A 21,457-nucleotide genomic window follows, 5' to 3' on the forward strand; every position below is an offset into this window, starting at 1 on the left:
TTTCTCCCAACTTTTTCCACCTACCCTGCTCAGGTGGAGGAAAATCTTGTGAAAGTGCGTAACGCAGGAACAGAGCAGGACCTTGGGATCCAATATAAGGCCTTGAAACCAGAGGTCGACAAACTGAACATCATGGCGGCCAAGAGACAGCAGGTAATGTACAGTAAGCAAAAAAAGAGAGACAAGGTCAGATCGTGGGAGCAGAGGAGTCCAGTGGATTTAATTGGGTTGGGAGGTTATTGGGTACCTGAATGGGTGTTAGTGGTCATGGCACTTAAAACAAAACATGCTCTCCAACCCACAGAGCAAACGGTAAGTAAAACAATGACAGAGAGTAAGCCAGGAGAGTGCCTCACGCTTTTGCTGGACGATTAGATGCAGTAAGCATGAACAATCTTCTTATTACCAATTGCAGTGAAGTGGGCCGGGAGTGCAAGAAAAGAGCATAAAGGCTTGACTCTAAATGTGACAAAACCCATTTCCTTGTGATGAGAAATGGCACATCGTTTATCTCCACTATGCTATAAGTGGCAGTCAACAGTAAAGTGCATTTCATGATGCATTTTCCAGATGAAACTGCTTCATAAGATTCTTGGTGCAGATCCAGGAGATGCACACACCTGCTAATTACTGGAAATGAAGAGAGCTTAGTGAAAAGAGCTTTTATATCAAAATACTTTTACTTCTCACCATTATTTGTCAAGATTATCATCAAGTTAACTGCAAAGGATGCAGTCTATATTTTAGTAATATTTTTAAGCCAGCCCTCATGCTGGCCTGTGGTATACGTCATGTGTGGATGTTTAGGTTTTTCTGGCTTAGCATAGGACTACTGCAGTGAATGGTGGTAGGACTTAAATGTTTAACCCCACTAGTTTTACACAATACTGCCATCAAAATAATGAAATCGGATTCATTATGGCTTTTTCTTTATGGTATGCACATTTTTAAATAATCAAAAACATTAAAACCAGAGCCTTGTTTGGAAATGAAAATGAATGTGAGAGTTTAAAATGTTCTCAGTCAAACTCTGACCTACTACGCATTGACAAGCTGTGTTATAATACAACTTAGTGGTGGGAATTTTTCAGACAGCGCTCTGGAGTGCACTGTAAAGCACTGTGTCACTGAGAACAATATTAATGTTTAATATGCAAACAAAAGCCAACACTAACTTTCACTGCTGAACTCCTTCCAGTTTATAAACTCCATCCAGACAGTTTCTTAGAGATGGATAATGAATATGAGGAGTTTTCTCTCAGTTGTTACATCATACTGAAAAATTTATTGAATTATGTAATTGCATCGAGTCAAAAAAGTTGAAGCAGTGATAAGTAGCTAATACTCATTATGCACTTAAATAGTATCTGCAACTGCAAAATCCACCCTGAGACTAGACAGTTGTTGTTCTCAACACCACCCCCTCCCCTTAAATGGAAAACTTGCCAGAATGATCACTGATTATCTTGTGAGGAAATTGCCTTTACTTGTAATTGCGCTTTTTTATGGATTGCAGATATGTTTAACCAAAGTGAATGCAGAAAGTAATGGGGCTTAAAGGCTGTTTTTTTTTCTTAGAGCATGTCTCAAGCAATAGTGGAAAAAAGCCCTGGGAGTATTCCATTTGGAGGGGAGGCTTTCGTTTTGTGTATGCAAGCTGTTTTTTTATGCCATAAATCTATGCCAGTGATCACTATCTCCTCTCCTCTCTTCTGTGAAGATGTATTTGCAATATAATGCTGAGGTCTGAATAGCAACGCATTAATTTGCAAAGGCATATTATAATGGCCTGATTATGACTGTGTTGTTACCGCAGGGGACAGAAATAAATCTGGGTCATCCAGAACAAACTCTGTCACACTTAGTGTCTCCATAAGGGCATGACAGGCCCATTTTGAATTTAAAGTACATTACCACCCAGCCCCTTGTAAGTATTCCATCCTCCAGTTTAACCCTTTATCACTTTTTATCCTTTTTATTTAACTTTCCTTTTCATCTCATTCTGCTAGGAGCTGAAGGATGTCCACCACAAAGACCAAATGGCTGCTGCTCGCGGGGTTCTACAGAGGAACATCCCCATGCTGTACACAGCGTCTCGTGCCTGCCTGCAGCACCCTGACGTGGCAGCCTACAAGGCTAACCGTGACCTGATCTACAAGCAGCTGCAGCATGCAGTCTCCGGCATCTCCAACGCCGCGCAGGCCACCGCCACTGAGGACTCAGCACTCAGTCAGCCAGCAGGGGGTGGAGAGCTTGCCTATGCCCTCAACAATTTTGATGTAAGTGTGATGAATGGCTAACAAGTCACAACCCTTTTGCCTTTTTTTCCACATGTCCAGCCAGACTTCCAGGTATATGTCAGACTTTAATTATGGATGAGGCCTTATTCAGAAAGGTTATAGTTTGGTCAGTTTTTTTAGTTTCCAGAACTTACCCAACTGAATCATAAAATGACCAAAACCCTTGAAGGGCTCAGGGTTAAAGTGGAAAATTAGGATGAGCTATATGGACAAATTGGGACATGGCTTTGGGGTACACTGAATGTTCTTGAGTCACTACTACTTCATTCCTTGATTTGCTTCTATGTCAAATGAAGGAGATTTAGGCAGCTCTAGTGCTCAGAAAAAAATGGACTGTACTTATAAACACATCTTATAAATACCTTGATTAAACCACTTGTCAGCTGGTAGCTACTGAGCTTTGCTTCACTGTTGCTAGGTCGGTTGGCTCTAAAGAATACAGCTGAAGTATATTTTAGTCTTCATTATTAGAGTAGCATAGCAAACTGAAACTTAATATCTGTATTTAGGGAATTGGTGAGAGCATGCAAGGAACTGTCCTTATGCTCCAAACAAAAGTGAACTTCATTTTGACGTTTAGCACGGGGAAGAATTGCAGTATACTAAAACACCTTGCATGTTGCTGTCTAGTCCCTCTTATATTCATGCTTAAAACTTTTAAGACTCTGAAAGTCAGTGAGTGTTATCCCGTGTTGACTCAAACTATATCCAGCACTTTCCCTAAAATCCACAGTTGATTCAGATGAAATAGTTCTTAGCTTTTTTTGTTTTATTTTGTTTGATTTCTTTTCTCTATTTTCCTGCACTTGCTCACTAATCGTTCATGTAGTTGTTATTGGATTAAAACTGCCTTTAGCTTCAGCATCTAACTTAACTTTTAAGATCATAGTCAGTAAAGGAGGGCTTAATATTAATAAGAATATGAAACTAAAAAGGTATATGAAATGTACGACTAGTCATCATAATATTGACATGAAACAGCATCAAGATAGCAGCTGGATAAAACATTGAGCTAATCACCTTAATGCTGCCTGGGGTGATAAATGCAAAGATGATTAACCTGATATTATTTATTTCTAACTGCCACTGACTTCCATCAGATTGCCAGACATCTTTTTGTTTACAGGAGATTTGTTAATATTCAGACAGCTTCCAAAGACGTCAAACAAATCCACAATGAGAAATTGGCAACGGAGTACAGTTTTTTCAATTGTGCCCTCTCTTTCTCTGGATGCATATGACATCTTGCGCTGATCAGCTATTTAGTCATTTATTAAGTAGCAAAGTGTAACTTGATGTGTTAATCCTGCAGTGACATTGTTTACCATGTGACTGATGCAATCTGCATGCTCATGCTTTACATGCCCATAGCCATATGATGCACTATTTAATTACTCATGGCCTTTTGCAGACATCTTAATGGTAGTTATTGCAAACCAAAGATTTTCTGTTGGTGGAGGTTGGGGTAAAAGCTTGTATTTGTTTGGTGTCAACAAGAGGAGAAACAACCTTTGTAGTTAATGAATGTTTATAATAGTTACTTAATGATAGGATCTCAAGCAATTAACCTAATGCCTTGTTTGAGACATGTAATTTGCATTTACATGCGTAATTCCTCTTTGGACGTTGACAACATGACTCCTGTGATTGCATCTATGTGATGTCATGTTCCACGCAATGCTGCTCCCAAAGTGATAACATGGGCAATCATAACATGTATTGGACAAGTTAAATTTGTATAGTATACCTACATAAATTTATAGCTGGGGGAGGCAGAAATCTTGAAAAGCCAAAAACAAAACAAAATACGTCAGATTTAAAAACATCCCCTTCTCCCACACCTCTTATTTATCCTTAGCCCCTACCACCAGATGACCAGGGGCATAATTGCACTCTTCATACAGTAACCCACTGTTTCCCATACACTGATTTATGTTAATAGCCCCTCCGTGCCCCACTCTGTCTCTCTCTGTTTATCAGACCACAAATGAGACAAGAATTAGCTAGCTAGCCACCCCTGCTTGCTCCCTGCCGCTGTAGATTATTCCCCTGGGAGGAGAACAGGCAGCAGGTTTGTAATGGGTACCAGACCAAAAGCCATGTACTAAATGGTTCAATACCAATACATGTATTGTTACACTCCTAATGTGCACGCACATCTGCATTAGTAGAATAGCGCTCTCTCTGTAATGACCTGTGATTGGCCAGAGTATTGTCAGAGCCTGAAACCAGCGCCAAGAGGAGGTGCAGAAGTCGGGTGTTCTCTCAGTCCACTTGAATTACATTATGTTCCAAGTTAATTATCTGATATTTGCCAAATAAAGCCAAAATTATACTGCCTATAGAAGCTTTAAATATTGATAAAGTATTTTATGGTATTCTTGCCTCTGACTTTGAAGTGTTTTAGCATGTATTAATGGGTATAACATAGTTAAAATCTTAAGTCACACACCAATATGCTTTGCCCTGTTTCTTTCAGTAACAATGCTTTGGCCCACTTTTTGGATTCTCCATTTTAAGTCAGTAGCTTTAAGCAAGACTAATAAAAAATTTCCTTAAGCTAAGCTTTTCAAGTATAAAATGTGAACTATTAGGCAGTACTCATAAGGCGCCCTTCATCAAGTGAGCATTTCTTTACAAAGTAGTCTCAGTGCTGAGTGTTTACAAACATGTCTTTCAGCAAATTTATATTTTTAGTGCACTGGTAACCTGATGACCAGAGGAAGGCAAAGTTTGTGCACTCGATATTGCTGTTTGCTTCACTCACTGGACCTTCCTGTTTCAAGTTTTTGTATTCAGGAGTGGACTGATGGCTGGCCACTCAGGCTTAGTGGATTACAGTCCAGGAAATTTATGTCACACTGTTAAAAACTACAAAAGCATTTCACTCCGACAGATGGCACGCCAAATGATTAATCTACATAAAACAAGTGTCAACAATGCAGTCTGTCAGAGCTGTTGCATCAGTGAGTATTTTACAGGTAGTCAGGCAGAAACTCCCCAAAAAAAAAAACCTCAGACGCAGGCCTTTTCTACACTCGCTCCTTTCTGATGCCCAATTCCAAGTGCAAAGCAAAAATTAGCAAATGAGTCAACCCCCCCTCCCCAATTCTCTTTCTCTCTGTTTCTGTCTCTCTCTCTTTCCTCCTCTGTGTCTCTCTCGTGTGCCTGTTGCCATGGTGATATGACACGCAAGCAGAGGAGGTCAGATGAGACGGAATGGAGGGGGCTGGAGGTGGCTGTGATAGAGGGCGGCCTGCCTAATAAACCACAATTCTAACAGATGAATTGTTGAATATTTTGTAGCAATAAGGCATCTGCAAAGGCTCAGAGTTCGTTTGTCATTGGGGAATTGGCTTCCTTTCTTTGGCTGTCACAAGTGTCATGGTGATACCTTAACCCTCTGCAGTACCTCTCCAGCATGTCAACTAGTTGCCTCTCTCAGCAGGCTTGCCCCTGTGAAATCAGACATTTAAGTGTTCTCTCTCATCCTGCAGATATAAAAGAGAGGACAGTGCTTTACTATAGCACTTCTGTGACTCAAAAGAAAGGCAGCAAAGGCCATAAAATCAAATTCTTTCACAAAAGGGAATATATATTCATAAATATATAATTACATATTCATAGGCACATCTGTTGTTTTGAAATCGATCTTGTAGTCTACACTCCAGACATGGCACTACTGCTTTCTTTTGTGATTCATTTATCAGGTCTTGTAGAAGAACTTTCTGTCGCTGTGTTACCATTCCAAAAGATTGGTTTGATTTTTTTGACTTGTTTTCTCTTGTCTTGGCACGGAAAGAGTACCTTTTGAAGCTGTGTTCATCTGCAGTAAGTCAAAAAAATGATTATCAGCAGAGCAGAGGAGCCTGTGTAGTCTTTAAAAGGATAGGGGAAAAACAGTTCCTCACCAGTGCTAATTTTGTTCTTTGTGAAATAGACTGTTTCTGACTAAAGTTTTTGGATAAGCCATTTTCTTTTCCTCTGTGTGGCACAGATGAAAAAGAGGACAGTCCTGAGTTTAATTTGGAGAAGCTAGTTATGTTTTTCCACAAGCCAATAAAGTAGTTTCTCAGCTAAGTGTGTGCATTGCATTAAAACAGCGTAATCTTGGAAGGCTAAAGTATTTCAGAGCTGTGTTATTTATGCTCCTCTGACGACAGACTTTGTGCTCAGAAGTGTTTGTTTCCTGTTTTCATGCTTTTGTTTATCAGGGTTATGTTTGGATAAAGGACATGTTGCCTTGGTTATGAATTTTTTGTTAGCTGTTTCTTTTTTTGGTCCAACATTGTGCTGTATTACAGAAAACACTGAAAAACTGTTGATACTGTTTTTTGACAAGACTTGTTAGAATAAGAGCAAGTGGATTTGTCATTTAGCTTTTTCATTTGCATTAATTTATTTGTTTAAATCTGTTATCTTTTGTTCTCTGCGTGTTAATGTTTGAGCGCTTTATGACAGACATTCAGCTCTTAGTATTAAAATCCGTACATTTCTTTATTACCCAGAGGTGACATCAGTCTCTGTCAGTTGTGGGGCAGTTTCATTGAACTGAAGGGAACTCTGTGACCGATTGTACCTTGATTCCCTGGTCACCATACCATAATTAGTCAAGAAGTGGTACATTATTTCACCATTACTAGAACTGAAAGTCATTGTCTTCTGGCCTATAGACATAAAAGAGTCTAACACACTCTTCCCTTCAGATTTTCCAGCAATGCTGTCAGTCTGGCAAATCATCCCTCCCCTCACCTGCCACATTTCTCCCTTTGTCTTGATCAGTGTACTGTGGTGACTTTCAGCATTTTTGTCCATGTGTAATTTCTCCTTTGACCCTTTCCTTACAGAAACAAATCATCGTGGACCCCCTGGCGTTTAGTGAAGAGCGCTTCCGTCCCTCCCTGGAGGAGCGTCTGGAGAGCATTATCAGCGGTGCTGCCCTCATGGCCGACTCATCTTGCACACGTGATGACCGCAGGGAGCGCATAGTGGCCGAATGCAATTCTGTGCGCCAGGCTCTTCAGGACCTTCTGTCTGAGTATATGGGCAATGTAAGTGTTTTATCTTTTCTACCTGTTGCTACACTCCACCCACATCTGTATCTTACACACAACAGCAATCTTAATGAAATTTTAGATTTGCATTTTGCCTTAATGCGACTGTTGGACAGCAAAATTTGTGAGTTAAAAAACAAACAAAACTCTAAAAAATAAACCACGAGGTTTCAAATTTGGCTTAGAAAAATTAGAAAATACAGTTAAGTACAACTTTAATGTTGAACCCAATAAATAAGCACTTTGTGATGAAGTTAACTTCCTTCACAAATACTGTCATACTTCTGCAAAGAGAAATCCAAGTAAATTGTAGCACTTGTTTGTAAAAAAATCCCCGTGAAAAAAAAATCATGATTAGATTTGTCATACACCTAATCACGTATCTCGCTTTATGTCCCAAAAAAGGTCGTCTAATTCGAAACCAATTCGGTTTCTGCCCAATAATTACATGTGCAGTTACACCTACTAGGCTTGTCAGGATAGTTACATTATTAACTTATCTAGGTCAGCAAATATGATCACAGTCATGTCCATATATTGTACGATGTTGCCCTTGTGTTTACATGTGTGATTACTTACATAAAAATGTCATTAACATGATGCAGCGCCGTAGCTGAATGAACAAAAAAAAACCCTATGCTAAGACACATTACGTTGTCATTTTTGGTTGCGCTGCTTCCTCTCGTCTGCTTTCAGTGTTAGAGTTTCATCATGGGCAGGGCTCAAGCATCTTCTTTACATACACACACTTACGGTTAAAATGACATTATAGGTTTTCACAATTATTTCTGGGACAACGTTGTCCAACAAAAGTACTTACCGTGACCAGCCTAACGCTCAGAGCTATGTACTTATCCTACCTTTATTTAACCTGTGTAGAGAGAGTTAGAGTTGTTTTAGAACAAATAAAAGTCCCGCTCTCAGGTCATTGTCATGATAATGGCACCATCCTGCCTATTACATGATTAATCTATGGAAATTAACATTGTCACTGTGCCCAGAAAAAATTAAATGAACAGGACCGCAATCAACAGTGTCTCTTGGTAATCAGGTCTTTGTAGTTTACATAGGAATTGACTCAGTGAAATTTAACTTTTGTCATTGTTAGGTTGTATAATGCTCAAAAAGCAATGAGCTAAATTTAAAAAAAGTCTCGGGTATGAAATATGGTGTTGAGTATCGAGAGCAAGTATTTATTGTAAGTCGAATCATAAGTTGGCCCCACATGTTGGGCTCCCTGGCACACTCTATCGTCTGTGTGTCAGTTTTTCAGGGCAAGAAAATGGTTGCGGGTACCCTTGGGCACACAAAAACAAGACCTTTTTTTAGTAAGTGTTACTATTAAGTAATTAATATCTAAATTTCAATGATTTGTTCATTACAGTGCGTACTTTGTAATATTCTTGATTCTGTTTACAGACAGTTGTACTTCTCAGGGCCTGTGCTGCCTCCAACAAGCTGTACCTATCGAATGCTTTAGGCTATAGTTTGTCAGGTTAGGGCCATAGCTAGGGTTAGGCTCTACAAATTCCTGAGTAAAGACATGGGAGTTCTATACTGAAGAACACAGAAGAAAGTCTACTTGTGAGTCTCAACCCAGGGCCCAGAATTCCCCCAGGCAAACTCTAAGGGAAACAAAAGCCCTGGGCACATGTCTTAATTGCCTCTGTGACTGGTAGGCTATGTGATGCTTGTGATCTGTGATTGTGTTTTTAACTGGGGTAGGAGTTTGCTGGTTTTGATATGGACTGCTGGAGTGTTTGATCTGGTTGGATTTTAAGCTGCTATGTGTTGGCACTTTAATTGGGTGGCTGCTGTTGCTGCTGCTGTTGTTGTAGTTTCAGTAAGTTAATAATTCTCCTCTGAAAGTACAAGACCAGCTAGAAACAGCATTTTAAACGGCAAGTCAGAGTCCCCATTTACCCTCATTTAATTCTATGTATCAACTACGAGTGAGACAAAAGTGTTCCCATCCTCACAGGCTCACACCTCTCCCATACAGTGGTTGAACTGATCAGGGATCAGATGAATAGCAGCTTGTATCACCTTGCATTTCATTATATGTGTAGAAATGGCTGGACCTCTTTTTTTTTTCATTGCTTTTATGAGACAGAGCGATGGCTAACTTTTAAGTATAATTTTAGTATAACTTAAGCTGCCATTATGGCAAGGACAGAGCAGACATAGCATGGATGTATTAAATAAAAATCAGACAGTGAGTGGCTATATCCTCAGACTGCTTACTGATGGAGTTACAGTATAGGAGGATAAAAGATGACATTAGTCTTAGAGAGGTGAATGCATTTACAGTTTTCAGCATCTGGCTAGACTGTTTTAGAGTGCCCTGGATTTCAGTCTTTCATGAGTGCTTCTCGGATACATTTACACTTCACCTAACTTTTTTGAGATTGGATAGCTATCCAATCCCTATGAAGTGACTAGGTTTAATGGGGTTGGTGTGGCTCTGGGAAATGCAGATGGTCTAAAGAATTTATTATTGTGTTTAGGTCACTGTAATCGTCATCACTTTTCTAATTGGGGCGAAAGCACTGTTTATTATATTTTTTTGTATATATTTTTATTTAACCAGAAAGTCTGAAGAAAGGCTGAAATGGAAACATTTCTTCCGAGGGAGATCTGGCCAAGATGGCACACAAGTTACAGTTTAAATAGAAATGATAAAACAAAACCGACCGGAATTACAATCACCAAACACACAACGAAGAGACTAAAGCCAGCACAATTAAAGCAGTTGCATTTCTTGTTACATGGATTCTTAACAAGGCTTTGATTTTTTTTAAGGGTGCTTGATGATGATGATGTATTATGCTTAGCAGATTATAGCAGATATTTTAAGTCTAGGGTGCAGAGTAGAAGAAGGATTCTTTCCCCCAGCTCAGTACAAACCCTTGGAACCTGGTTAGAAAGCCACCTGGTGGAACGAAGCTGAAAACCGCTGGAGGTCTGTGTTATGAGATTGCATATATATGAGGGGAGTTTACCCAGCATGGCCTTGTTACTCAAATTATACAAATGAAGTTGTCTACGTAGACTTAGTGACAGCCAGTCTACCATATCATAAAGTGTAAAGCACTGTGGTACACAGAATCTAAACGATGGAGTGTCCAAGATGCAGCATGCATGGAGACAACATCACTATAGTCCAAAATACTTGTGGCCTGCACAAGTTTTTGCTTGCTACCAAAATATTTCTATGATGACACTTCTTCAATTGAGTCCCTGTTTAGAGTGTAAATTTTTGTTATCTTGGGATCGGCCATAGACAAAGTCATAAATTTAGTTTTGTTAGCATTACGTGTTAACTTGACCCTATGTTTTTCCATGGAAATAGAGATAACACCAGTCAAGTGTGTTATATAATTGCAGTATTTCACTCACGGGTGAGCTTTACCATAGTTAATAGCGCCGAGGTCTGTGAGCAGCGCCGGTGTGCAAACCATGACAGCAAAGCACGCCCTCTTGTGTAATAATGCTTAATTGTGTGTGCGCCACAAGATAATTTTTGAATCCTTTTATAGCCTTATTCCAATATCGTTGAATCTGTTTAGCAATAGCTCATGGTCTACAGAGTGAAATGTTTTTGACAGATCAACAAATAAAGCAGCACAGTGTGGTTTTGTTCCAAGTATCGTTTAATACCAGCCTATTTGCTGTAACCGTGCTGCACCCTGCTCTAAAACCTGACAGTGTATCTGCTGAAATGTTGTGATCTGCCAGAAAGTTGACAGTTTACTTGGGCTTCCAATATTTTAGCACAAAATTTGTTTTTGAGTATTTAAATAATGATTGGTTTGGACTGCATCTGTTACTAGAACTTCCCCAAGAGATCATTTCAGCAGAGCATCTTGTGGTGAGGACTTGTGTTAAAGAAGTACCAATGAAACAAAAAAAAAATTCTTGTCTTTTTTGTCATGCTGTCCTCCTGCTGATCTAGTTTTCTTTTCCATGTGCCCATTTCTTGGTCAGATTTTCTTTTCTCTGTTTGGAAACAGTTCTGTTTAAACACTCCCTGAATGTCCCCGCTGAAACAGTAGAGTTTCAGAGTGAGTCAGTCACCCAGAGAAATTTCATTGCTGTGGTGATGCCTTATTTATTACTATCTATGAGCTTGAACTTTATCTGTTTTCTGCTGTTCTTGCTGTCTTTTAGAGGTAAAATCAGAGAGTGCACTGCTTTCCCATTTCATTAGTGGTGTTACAGTGGTCCTGTGGCTGTAATGGATGTCTGGCCAGGCAGGGTGTGATAGTCATACAGATTCCAACTCTTATCCACACACGCAGTGGTAGTTCTGCCAGAGCACAAATATCTTAACAATGCAAATGTTGCAAATTGATTTCCAATTTGTCCAAGTACCTGCTATTAGCTTAAATGACAGCTGCTAATTTTAGCATGCCTGGCTGACTTGCTCACCACCTACAGTAATAACTTTTCCAAGCCAAGAGGTAATCTATCTAAATACAGTATTTTTTAGAGCTGTAGGTTATATCATTAATAGGTCAATTTAGGACTGGCACATCTGCTGCATTGTTGCCATGCACTGTTATTGACTATAGCAGAGAGTTGGGCAGTGTCCTAAGCATACCTGCTCATATGTGGGCACATTTGCTCTCAAAGTAATGTGTGTCTTCTTGATCCAACTCTCCATGTAAAGTCTTTGAGTTCTTTTAAGTATGTCTTCAGGGTCGCTGCAAAGTAACAGACAAACACACAGGACAAATACACATCCTCTTTGGCTGATATGATAACTGTGTATTAAGGTGGTACTTAAATATTTATGACAGTCGCAGTAACTCTGCAGTCTGGACAAAGTGGCTTTGTTTCAGTATGGTAAAGTAGTACTTTGTAGTAGTACAGTAGTAGTTTGGCTCACCTCCATAGTCTTTCCATGGCTAAATCTTTGTTTTGTTTTGTTTTTCTTTTTTGCTCCATATGGAAAATGTTTACCCTTCCCCTCTGTACTGATGTCTTGTGATCAAATTTCATTGGATGAATTGTGCATGAGAAATAGAATACAGACTTTTGAATGTCTGTCTTCTATTGTCTTCTGTTCTAAAAAGGTTTTTTTTGAAAATTATCACATAAACCCGCTTGGAGGTACAGTTTTTAAACCACTAAGGAGCTGGTGGATGTAGCATTTGTAACCTGATAATTGTAACTGAGTCAGTGACTGTGGACAAAAATGTTTGATTTGATAATGACTCAGTTACAAAACCCTTTATGTGTGTGTGTTTTCACTGGATATCGACAGACAAAATGACAAGCAGTCAGATGTCAGCTAAGTTTACATGTCATTTCCTCTCAATACTGTCCTGTCCATGCTCGGGCATCACAGCCATGGTTTGCTCTCATTGCTCATCCACACCACTGCCAGTTTATTTTAAGGTTCAGGCCATTCATGCAGCATCTCTGGTTTGCTTCAAAACAAGTTTTCCCCTTGACTGGACTTACCCATGCCACTCATGTAGCCCTGTATGACTTAAGAACTTAGATTTACAGGGGAGCACATCTCATCACCGCAGGGATGATGAGTAGACATGACAGGGATTTGGCCACTCATTTGGCCAGATGAGAGAATCTGATGAGGAGCATAATTTGTCTTTGTAGTTAGCATAGTGTAGATAGCTGGTGTCTCAACCTGGTGCCTTAAACTAATAGTAGGCAGTGTGACAGGTAAACTGACTGTATCTGTGATTAAGCTTGGCAGACTAAACAAACCTCAGATAGACTTGATGAGGATGTGTGTGCTCTCATTCTACAGCTGAGCTGCAGAGGTGCGATGAAATATCTAATTCATGCAGGCAAAGCAAAGGCCTGCTTGAACAGAATATAGACTGTAGGGCCATACTTAGCTCAGATGTGACTGTATGTGTTTTGATGGACATGACTGTCAACATGTTGTTGTGATTGTAGACGGGGCAGTGCAGGTCATTGAACAGTGTTGCCATTACAGCATATGGGTTTACACTCACAGCTGAGGCTGTTGGAAGGAATCCTAACTCATTCTCTTTCTTGCTCCCATCCCTTCTGCTTCTTCATGCCCTCCAGCTACAAGTTGTGTTTACCCCCCTCTCAATGTTTCTTCCTCTCCTTCAGACTGACAAACATTCTGTTGGACATCCTTACCTCACCATTTTTTTTTTAGTAAGGAATTTCAAGTATTCTTTAATCATTGACAAACTACTGGTCTGATGTTTAGTGTGTATGTCATAACTTAGTCAAAACATTTTTCACATGTAACAATAATCTGTGTAGTGAACTTAAAGTATCTTTCAGTGAAATTTAAAAAGTATTGAGAAGGCAGTGGTCACTAATCAAGAGTTGCTTACCATCATGATCTGAATAGTGTCACATACAGCTTTTGGACTCTGACAAAGGGAACGGGTATGGAACCAGCGTTTGTGATTCTGACACACATTTTGATACACTCCAGTAAGGATACACAATCTATTATTAGATCAGGGCTCCCAGTAGACCCCATTTATTATATTTTTCCAAGCCGTTATAAATAATTTCCAAGCATTACATACACTGATTCATCTCATCTTTAATTGTACAGGACAGGACAACAGGAAACCCCGCCAGGCCAAAATAAATCTTTTTTTAATGCCAAAAATACATCAAATAGCCATTACAGTGTTTTCCCTATATTCACTCTGTCATGAACTGTAGAAGCGCACCACCATGAGTTAATAAATGAGGCAAGTGTCTGTGGTTAGTTCAAATGTCTAAATGTCTAAATGTATAGAACATATTATGTTATATTACTGGGATAATGCCAAGTGTTTTTTCTCTGGTCCTGGAGTTGAAATTGTGTACTGTGTTGTGATGATCATTTAACAAGACTAGAGCTTGTCTACTCATCCAGTGAAGGGGAAAGGCGGGTGGGGGGTAATGTAGCCCCAGCACTGCCACATCGCGTGGCCTCAATTATTCTATATTGTCATGACAGTTTGGCGTGGCACGTGTTGAGTGTAACTGTTTCTGCCACTTTTTATTAATAATGCATCTCTAGTTCCCAGCATCTGTAAGGGTTTTGTTTCACAGGAGAGTGATGCTTGGTTGCTTTGACATATTAAGCTACTGACATTTAAATTCCTTCAACTTGAAGTGATACATTATCATTTAGACCTGCATTAAAAAGACTTGCCAGGCCACTGCAGTGAGACCTCTATGTCTCCTTTCACTGGCCCTTTTCCTGTTTATCTCAATATAGTCCTCCCACTCTGAGCTCTTTAGCATTTCCCTTACACTTGCTTTCTCCTCACTGTATCCTCTTTTCCATTTTCTCCATCTTTGCCATCTTTCTCTTCCCGTTTGTGTCCCTTTCTCTTTCGACAGCTCACTCTTTTTATGACTCGTGCTGTCTTTTTGCCTTGGGCATCTACAGTGAGTGGCAAAAAATTTGCTTTATCCTTATTCCTCTGTGGCTACATAGTTGCTGCTCATTTTAAACACATTTTAGGCTGACTGGATCCTGGACCATCTACCCTGCCTACCTGAACTATTTGTAACTTAACAAAGAAAATGATTGGTTTCAACTTAAAAACAACTGCGCACCAAGTTATCTCTAATGGGAATGGCAGTGGGCTTTTTACATGCCCTTTTATTCTTGCTAACATAAGTTTATAAAGTGTTAAGTATGATGTCAGTTCCAAAGGGTGAGAATATAGTGTTTATCCGGGGTGAGAAAATTAACAGACAATAAGTGAAATGGTCCAAAGTGTTTTTTTAACTCATTCTTTTGAAAAAAGTTGAGGAAGAGTCAAAGGGGGGCAAGACCTAATGCAAGACCAGCGTGAAAGCAGTTCAATTTATCTAGTTGTAATCTCATCTAAATGCATAATTAAAACAAATTACACTCCACACAATGTAACAGGGAAAAGATTTAGTGTCCCCAAGGCTTTTCCTATATTTACAGCCTCCATAAAACACTGGTCTGTCAGTAACAGCCTGTCAGGCAACATTTCCCAGACCTGGCCCTTGATCTTTTGCTGTTGAGTTCTAAGCTTTTTGATTGGCTTTGCTGGCAGGTAGATAAGATGCACCCTTTTACCCTGCAGCAGTTAAACTGTAGAAAGAATGCCATAGCTTCACAAATGGAAATTTTGTGATGCTGTGACTAAAGTCTACTTCACAGTTGCGTGGGTGAATGAACTTAACCCATAGGAAACATGCTTGCTGTTCTTATAAGCTTGTCTGCCGCTTTTGGAGCTGCATGATTTTACTGGCAAATAGAGCAGCCTTTGTCTGTGTAGGTTAATACATATGTATATCTTCAGATTAATATTTAATTGTTTGCCTGTCTGATCTTTTCCCCCTTTGCTGTACAGTCTGAGGCACAATGTGTTGTCACCACGTAAAGCTGCAGTACTGATTTAAGTATGCAATTTGCCTTCCATCCTTAAAAGCTCTCTGTTTTGGCCCTTGGGATTACTTAATTCCTCCAAATATCCCTTTTGTGCACACATGGCAGATGTGGTGCTGCAGAGCAGTCTAATTCATCTTGCATTCTTGTTTTGAGTTGGAGTTTTATTATTCCTAAGGAGTGAGGAAAAGTAGTTTTGAAGGTTAAAAGGGAACCCAATGATTTCTATCAATATTTTAACAGTTGTTTAACACCTGCTGCTATTATAGCATGTGCTAACTGGGCAGGCGTTGACTAGGGGGACATTCTTTAGTGCTGTGTCTAACCTGTGTTACGGAGCAAAAAAAGTTTGCTTATCCGGCAGGAGGTTGGTTAAACAAGAATGTTAGCTGATTAGGCAGTTCTTCAGTGTGGCCCAGGACACATTATCATACGCACTGCTGAAATAATGTGGCAAAAGTAGCCCAGCCTACATCCGAATGTGTGCTGAGCAATCGGATCATAAGAGGCATTGAGGATGCATTGTAGGCATTTTACACCTGTACATAGAACTGTTGACTTGTAATCCTATCACCCAAGACGCACATTAACACCAGGTGTAAACAGGCTGATGACACAGGTGTATATACATTTTTTTTTACAGCATCTTTTGCATTTATTTACATTTTAGCATGAAAATGCAGACTTTTTAGAATTTCATTGCATTTAGGGCTGCAGTACTGTAGGAAAGGAGTCTTAAATAGATTTCATTTTATCGTACAGCTGTATTAGACCAAAAAAAGACCTGTTTTAACTGCGTTGTTTATTGTTTTGCAAAAATAATTCTGATTGAAAGCTGATTGGAGGTGCCCATGCTTAATTGTCGAAGTTGCTGAACAAGTATAAAACACCGTAGAATTAGCAAATCGTGTAATTTGTGACCTTAGGTGGTATTATTTACTTACTAGTAGTCATATTTGTGCGTGGGCTTTAGCTCAGGGTAATGGTGTTGGTAGAAATACCTTAACAAGGTGGCAACTTATCAACCAAGAAAAAACAGTAGTCACATGGAGTCAATTAAAAACTACAACAAATCCAATGCATAATGCTGTGTCTTCTGTTGTTAAGGTGCTAAGTACTTTTTGGTTTGTAAATATTGGATTGATTTCATTGAATTATGATCAAAACCTAATTTTGTATCTTCTGTGAGACCAGTGTGTACCAAGGTACAGCCAAAATGTTAAAACTCCTGTGTACTTTACTGCATAATAATGCTGAAAATTTCACATCGGTTATGTGTAAATAAACCCCCATGTTACTGTTTCATAAAGATGCCTTGGCCATTTTGCTAGGTTTGAAGATTGCTTTTAACATTTCCATAACAATTACCACATAGATGAAGTCTTAATGGAACGCTTTCACATAACATAAAGGCTGCAGCACGCTCAAGATTAAACCTGTAATGACTTTTTTCGGTTGTATTTTTGGCCACTTAGGAGCAGCGGAAATGAGCTGAAAACACAAGACTGACGTATTATCACATTTAACTTTGTGTTGTAAACTTGTTAGCAATAGCTGAAGATAAAGAGAGTTTTAAATGTAGAGAGAGACATTAAATGTGCTGTTGGTCTGCCTTTTAGGGAAACTGAAATGCATTTATGTATGAATCACATGCACAAGTCAAACAAATACATCAGGAGCATTTATATGCCCAATATGACTACACTTTCTGAGTCTAGTTTGTAGTCAGATAAGTCTGATAAGCAGTTGTCCTCCAGCCAGTGGCACAAATGTTGTTAAAAATGATCATAAAACCAGAGCTGGAATGTGCTGTTTGCAGGTGTGTTTAGCCAGAGAATTACATTGGCTTTGAGGTGGAATGAATTGAGGTGAATTGACCCGTGACAAATATCTCTGAATGGGAGGCAAACCACATATACGCATGTTTGGACCACGTGCACACACATTCGCACAGATACTCAGCTGTAGCAAGTTCCTTTGTTTTCATCAGACATACCACTGACCTTGCCAACATGAAATTACTGTTCACAACTCTGGTATTAAATTAGTGATGTTATGTTAAATGAGAAAGGAGAATGAGGATTTCTTTGCTTCATTATATTAACCAAATGACTCCTTAATTAAAAAGCACTTTTATTTTTCCATTTTTAACACATACTAAAGATGTTGAATATTACGTATGAAATTTACCAGAATTCATCCATCCATTACCTATATCCTGTTCAGGGCCCAGGGGACTGGAGCCTAAGCAAGCACACATTCAGCGAGGTGTACGCCATAGACAGGTCACCATGTTGTCACAGGGCTAAATACAGAAAAACATTTTCAGAATCACGTTCATGCCGAGGGGAAGTTGGTGTTTCCATTTCACCTGACCTGCATTTCTCTGTACTGAAGGACCTGGAGGAGACCCCAGCAGACATGGAGAGAACATGCAGAGTCCATGTAGAAAAGTCCCTGTCTGCATTCGAACAAAGTACTTTCTAACTGTGGGAACACAATGCTAACCACATGTGTTTGTAATCTGGCAGGGGGAGGTATTCAGGGTAATGTATCAATATTTACTGGTATCCATTTATTTTGTACAGATAACAAGGTTTGTCAGGACTTGAGCTCGAGCTGTCAGAGCTGTTACTTAACAAGTGCTTTCAGCAGTGTATTTTATTTAATGATGTATCACATTTCAAACCATTTGCCTGTAACTTACAAGCATTGCTTTCTGGGTAGGAGGCAGCGATGGCTGACTTGTCATTTGGAGTGCCAGGATTGTTTTTATTTAGCCTCTTTTTAATTGAGCCAATGCATCACAAAATGAGAAACAAAAACCAGAAAATATCTAAATAACCAGGGTCTGTGACAGCTGACGTGAGTGAGTGAGCCACTGGCTGATGCCATCAGTCATGGATGCCGTCAGTATGGACACAGTCCTGTGGGTGATGGCAATGCTTCTCTAAAATTGGCTCATTAGTTTTTGCTTTCCGGTGTTTTGTGCTCGGATGTTTGTTGGCGTAAAATCTACTCTCTTGCACATTGTAGCATTAAACTTTAAAGACAAAAGATTGCAGATATTGCTTTTGTTAGTCCTAAGTTTATTAACAGAATTTGCATCAACACCTTTTGCATTGCTCATCTTAAATGCCTTTAAATTCTATATAGTTGCTTTTAATTCTGACTTTACTTTTACCCCTGACATTGGTGTCCTCAGCAGGAAAGTTCAGCAGTTTGAAGTTAGTTGGTTTGCTCATCCCTCTGTTGTTCACACTTCAATCCCCCAGTGATATGGCTGAGGAACGGCTTTAAATGTGTTAAGCAATAAATATATTAGGGAGGTATTTTCGGATGAGAGTTCAGATCAATATGTCCCTCCTAGTAAGCATTTTCCGGATTTATTGGAGGCCTCATAATGAGTATGTGAAGTATACATGGGCTCCGAGTCCTTGAACCCTGCAGACTACTGATGCCATGTAGTCAGACTCATCAGTTTAGTGCCTCCCCCACCTGGGTACACTCTGCAGGTTAATTACTGAAGCTTGCTTTCTGTAGGCCTCATCAAAAAAAGAGCAGGTAAAATTGAAGTGGCTCTTACAGTTGGATAGCCATGTCAGCCTATATTCTTTTTACAATGTTTGCATCTTTCCAAACTCGACACTGCCTGGTATACAGTGAAAATATACATATTGGTATAACTTGTCTACTTGAAACTACCAGAAGTCTTAAATGGAAACTGTTCATCTCTTTGTTTTGAGCATATTAGGCTTGTTGTATGGACTTTCTGTCTTGGCAGCACTTGGCAGTGCTGGATACAGTAAACATAAGCAGTACTCAAGCAAAAGTATTGTTACTTTATAATTATATAGACTCAAGTAGATGTGAAAGTACTGATAATAATAACTACTTGGGTAAGAGCATAAAAGTATCTTGTAAAAAAGTACTCAATTAGTGAATTTATTAGATCAATGTATTATATCAAACAGGCCCTCAACAGGTAATAACATAAATCAAATTCAGAACCAGACTAATGGCAGAATACATGCTGTCTAATGCCATTTAATCTCCTAAAATAAAACAATCAAAAAACCTTGATGTCACTAGCAGAGCAGCGAGCTGCTTCTTGGACACTTCTATAACAGTCTGCAGTGTTTCTGGTGAAATCACAAGCACTCCCGAGCTCCGGTGGCCGCATCACAGCTGTGCCTGGTGGAATTCAGTAGGTAACTGAATCCTCAAAGGAAAGGCGTGGACACAGTCTGCGTGGTGTGTGTGCATGTACAAGCTATCTTATCACTCGCTGTCGGACAGCCGTAGTTGTGCATATGAGCTCAGCTGAACATAAAAATTATTTATAGCTTCATGTAGGCCTATCACAATAACTACTTTTGTTGGACATTATCTTGTCCCAGAAATAATAGCGATTATGGTCATTTTAAGACCTGATATAATGATAATATAATAGCATAAGAATGCAAGTACGCCCTTTCAAAGAGCAATGAACTTTTAATTCCACCAGAATTAACAATAAAATATGTTTAAAAAAAAAAACACTACGGCGCTACATCTAGGTCTTATAACAGTCAGGAAAACCCTGCTGATTATTCTGGCATCGTGTTGGCTTAAATGTTGGCGACATTCTTAAGTAAACAAACACTCATGTAAACACAAGGGTGATGTTGTCAGTATATGGATATGATTTCAATCGTTTATACTGACCTCAATAAGTCAATAATGTAATTATTGTGACTAACCATAGCTAGATGTATCAGTAAAAATAGTGAGAAATGTATATATATAACGTAACAGAGTAGAAGTATATTTTATTGCACATGCGCTTAAGTAAGAGTAAAAGATATTCTGCAAAACAACTACTCTTAGAAGTACAATTGATTTAAAAAATTTCTCAAGTACATGTAGCGGACTAAATGTAATGAGATACCACCCACCACTGCAAATTGGGAAAGCTTGTATCAGTGATTTCTCGTTAGAGCTGTTGTGTTTTGGCCCCTAGTCTGATTAGAGGTGACAGAAGAATGGCTGTGCTATTAGAAGATAAACGCTGAATCACAGTTCTAAAAGGTTTGTTGCTAAATTTTGTATAATGTCCTTTAGGAGGTCTCGAAAATACTGCAGCTTAACATATTTCTTAATACAACACTGACTACATGGGTACTGATTGTTATCAGTTGTCTATGTAAGTGGTGCGTATACTCTTAGTTAACTAATATTGAAAGGTTGTCAGGTGAGCATTAAAATTCAGACTCGTTCGTGGAATGGCACATAAGAAGCTCTTGGTCTCCATAAGTTGTCATATCAATGGATTGTCTCATCCTAAAAAAAAATATGTCTCTCCTGGCAAAAACATATCTGTTTGAAGAGTTACATTGACTTACCAGATGACACGTGGGTGTTGTTTCCCTTCTCACAATGTATCTATGTAAACATAGAATATGGAGGAAATTAATTCTCTCTACAAATGGGTGATGCGATTTTTACTTAGTCCCCTTAATTGGCCTATGGAGAGATGACTTTAATCTACACATTGTAACAAACAATTCACATTGTGTCTGGGTAAAATAAAATTCATGCTGTGGTCAAATGTGCTGGGCTTCTGCTACATCCCTGATGATATGCAGCTTCAGTTTGTAAAACTGCTACATGGCAGAATACGTAGCCTTGTCTTGATTAACATTCATACAGTCTGCTCAGTTGGAAACCAGTGTTGC

The 21,457-nt window shown here is 39.2% G+C and overlaps 1 protein-coding gene across 2 annotated transcripts in view; it reads left to right on the forward strand.

Moving 5' to 3' along the window:
* Nucleotides 1–21,457, forward strand: part of ctnna1 (catenin (cadherin-associated protein), alpha 1) — an 88,598-nt gene that overhangs the window by 12,498 nt on the left and 54,643 nt on the right. For both annotated transcript variants that reach the window (XM_049586349.1, XM_049586348.1), the window contains exons 5-7: nucleotides 34–153; nucleotides 2,010–2,279; nucleotides 7,148–7,351. In XM_049586349.1, the coding sequence (XP_049442306.1) occupies nucleotides 34–153; nucleotides 2,010–2,279; nucleotides 7,148–7,351 (594 nt within the window). The remainder of the gene's footprint in view (nucleotides 1–33; nucleotides 154–2,009; nucleotides 2,280–7,147; nucleotides 7,352–21,457) is intronic.

This window comes from Epinephelus fuscoguttatus, linkage group LG9, assembly GCF_011397635.1.
Source record: "Epinephelus fuscoguttatus linkage group LG9, E.fuscoguttatus.final_Chr_v1".
NCBI lineage: Eukaryota > Metazoa > Chordata > Actinopteri > Perciformes > Serranidae > Epinephelus > Epinephelus fuscoguttatus.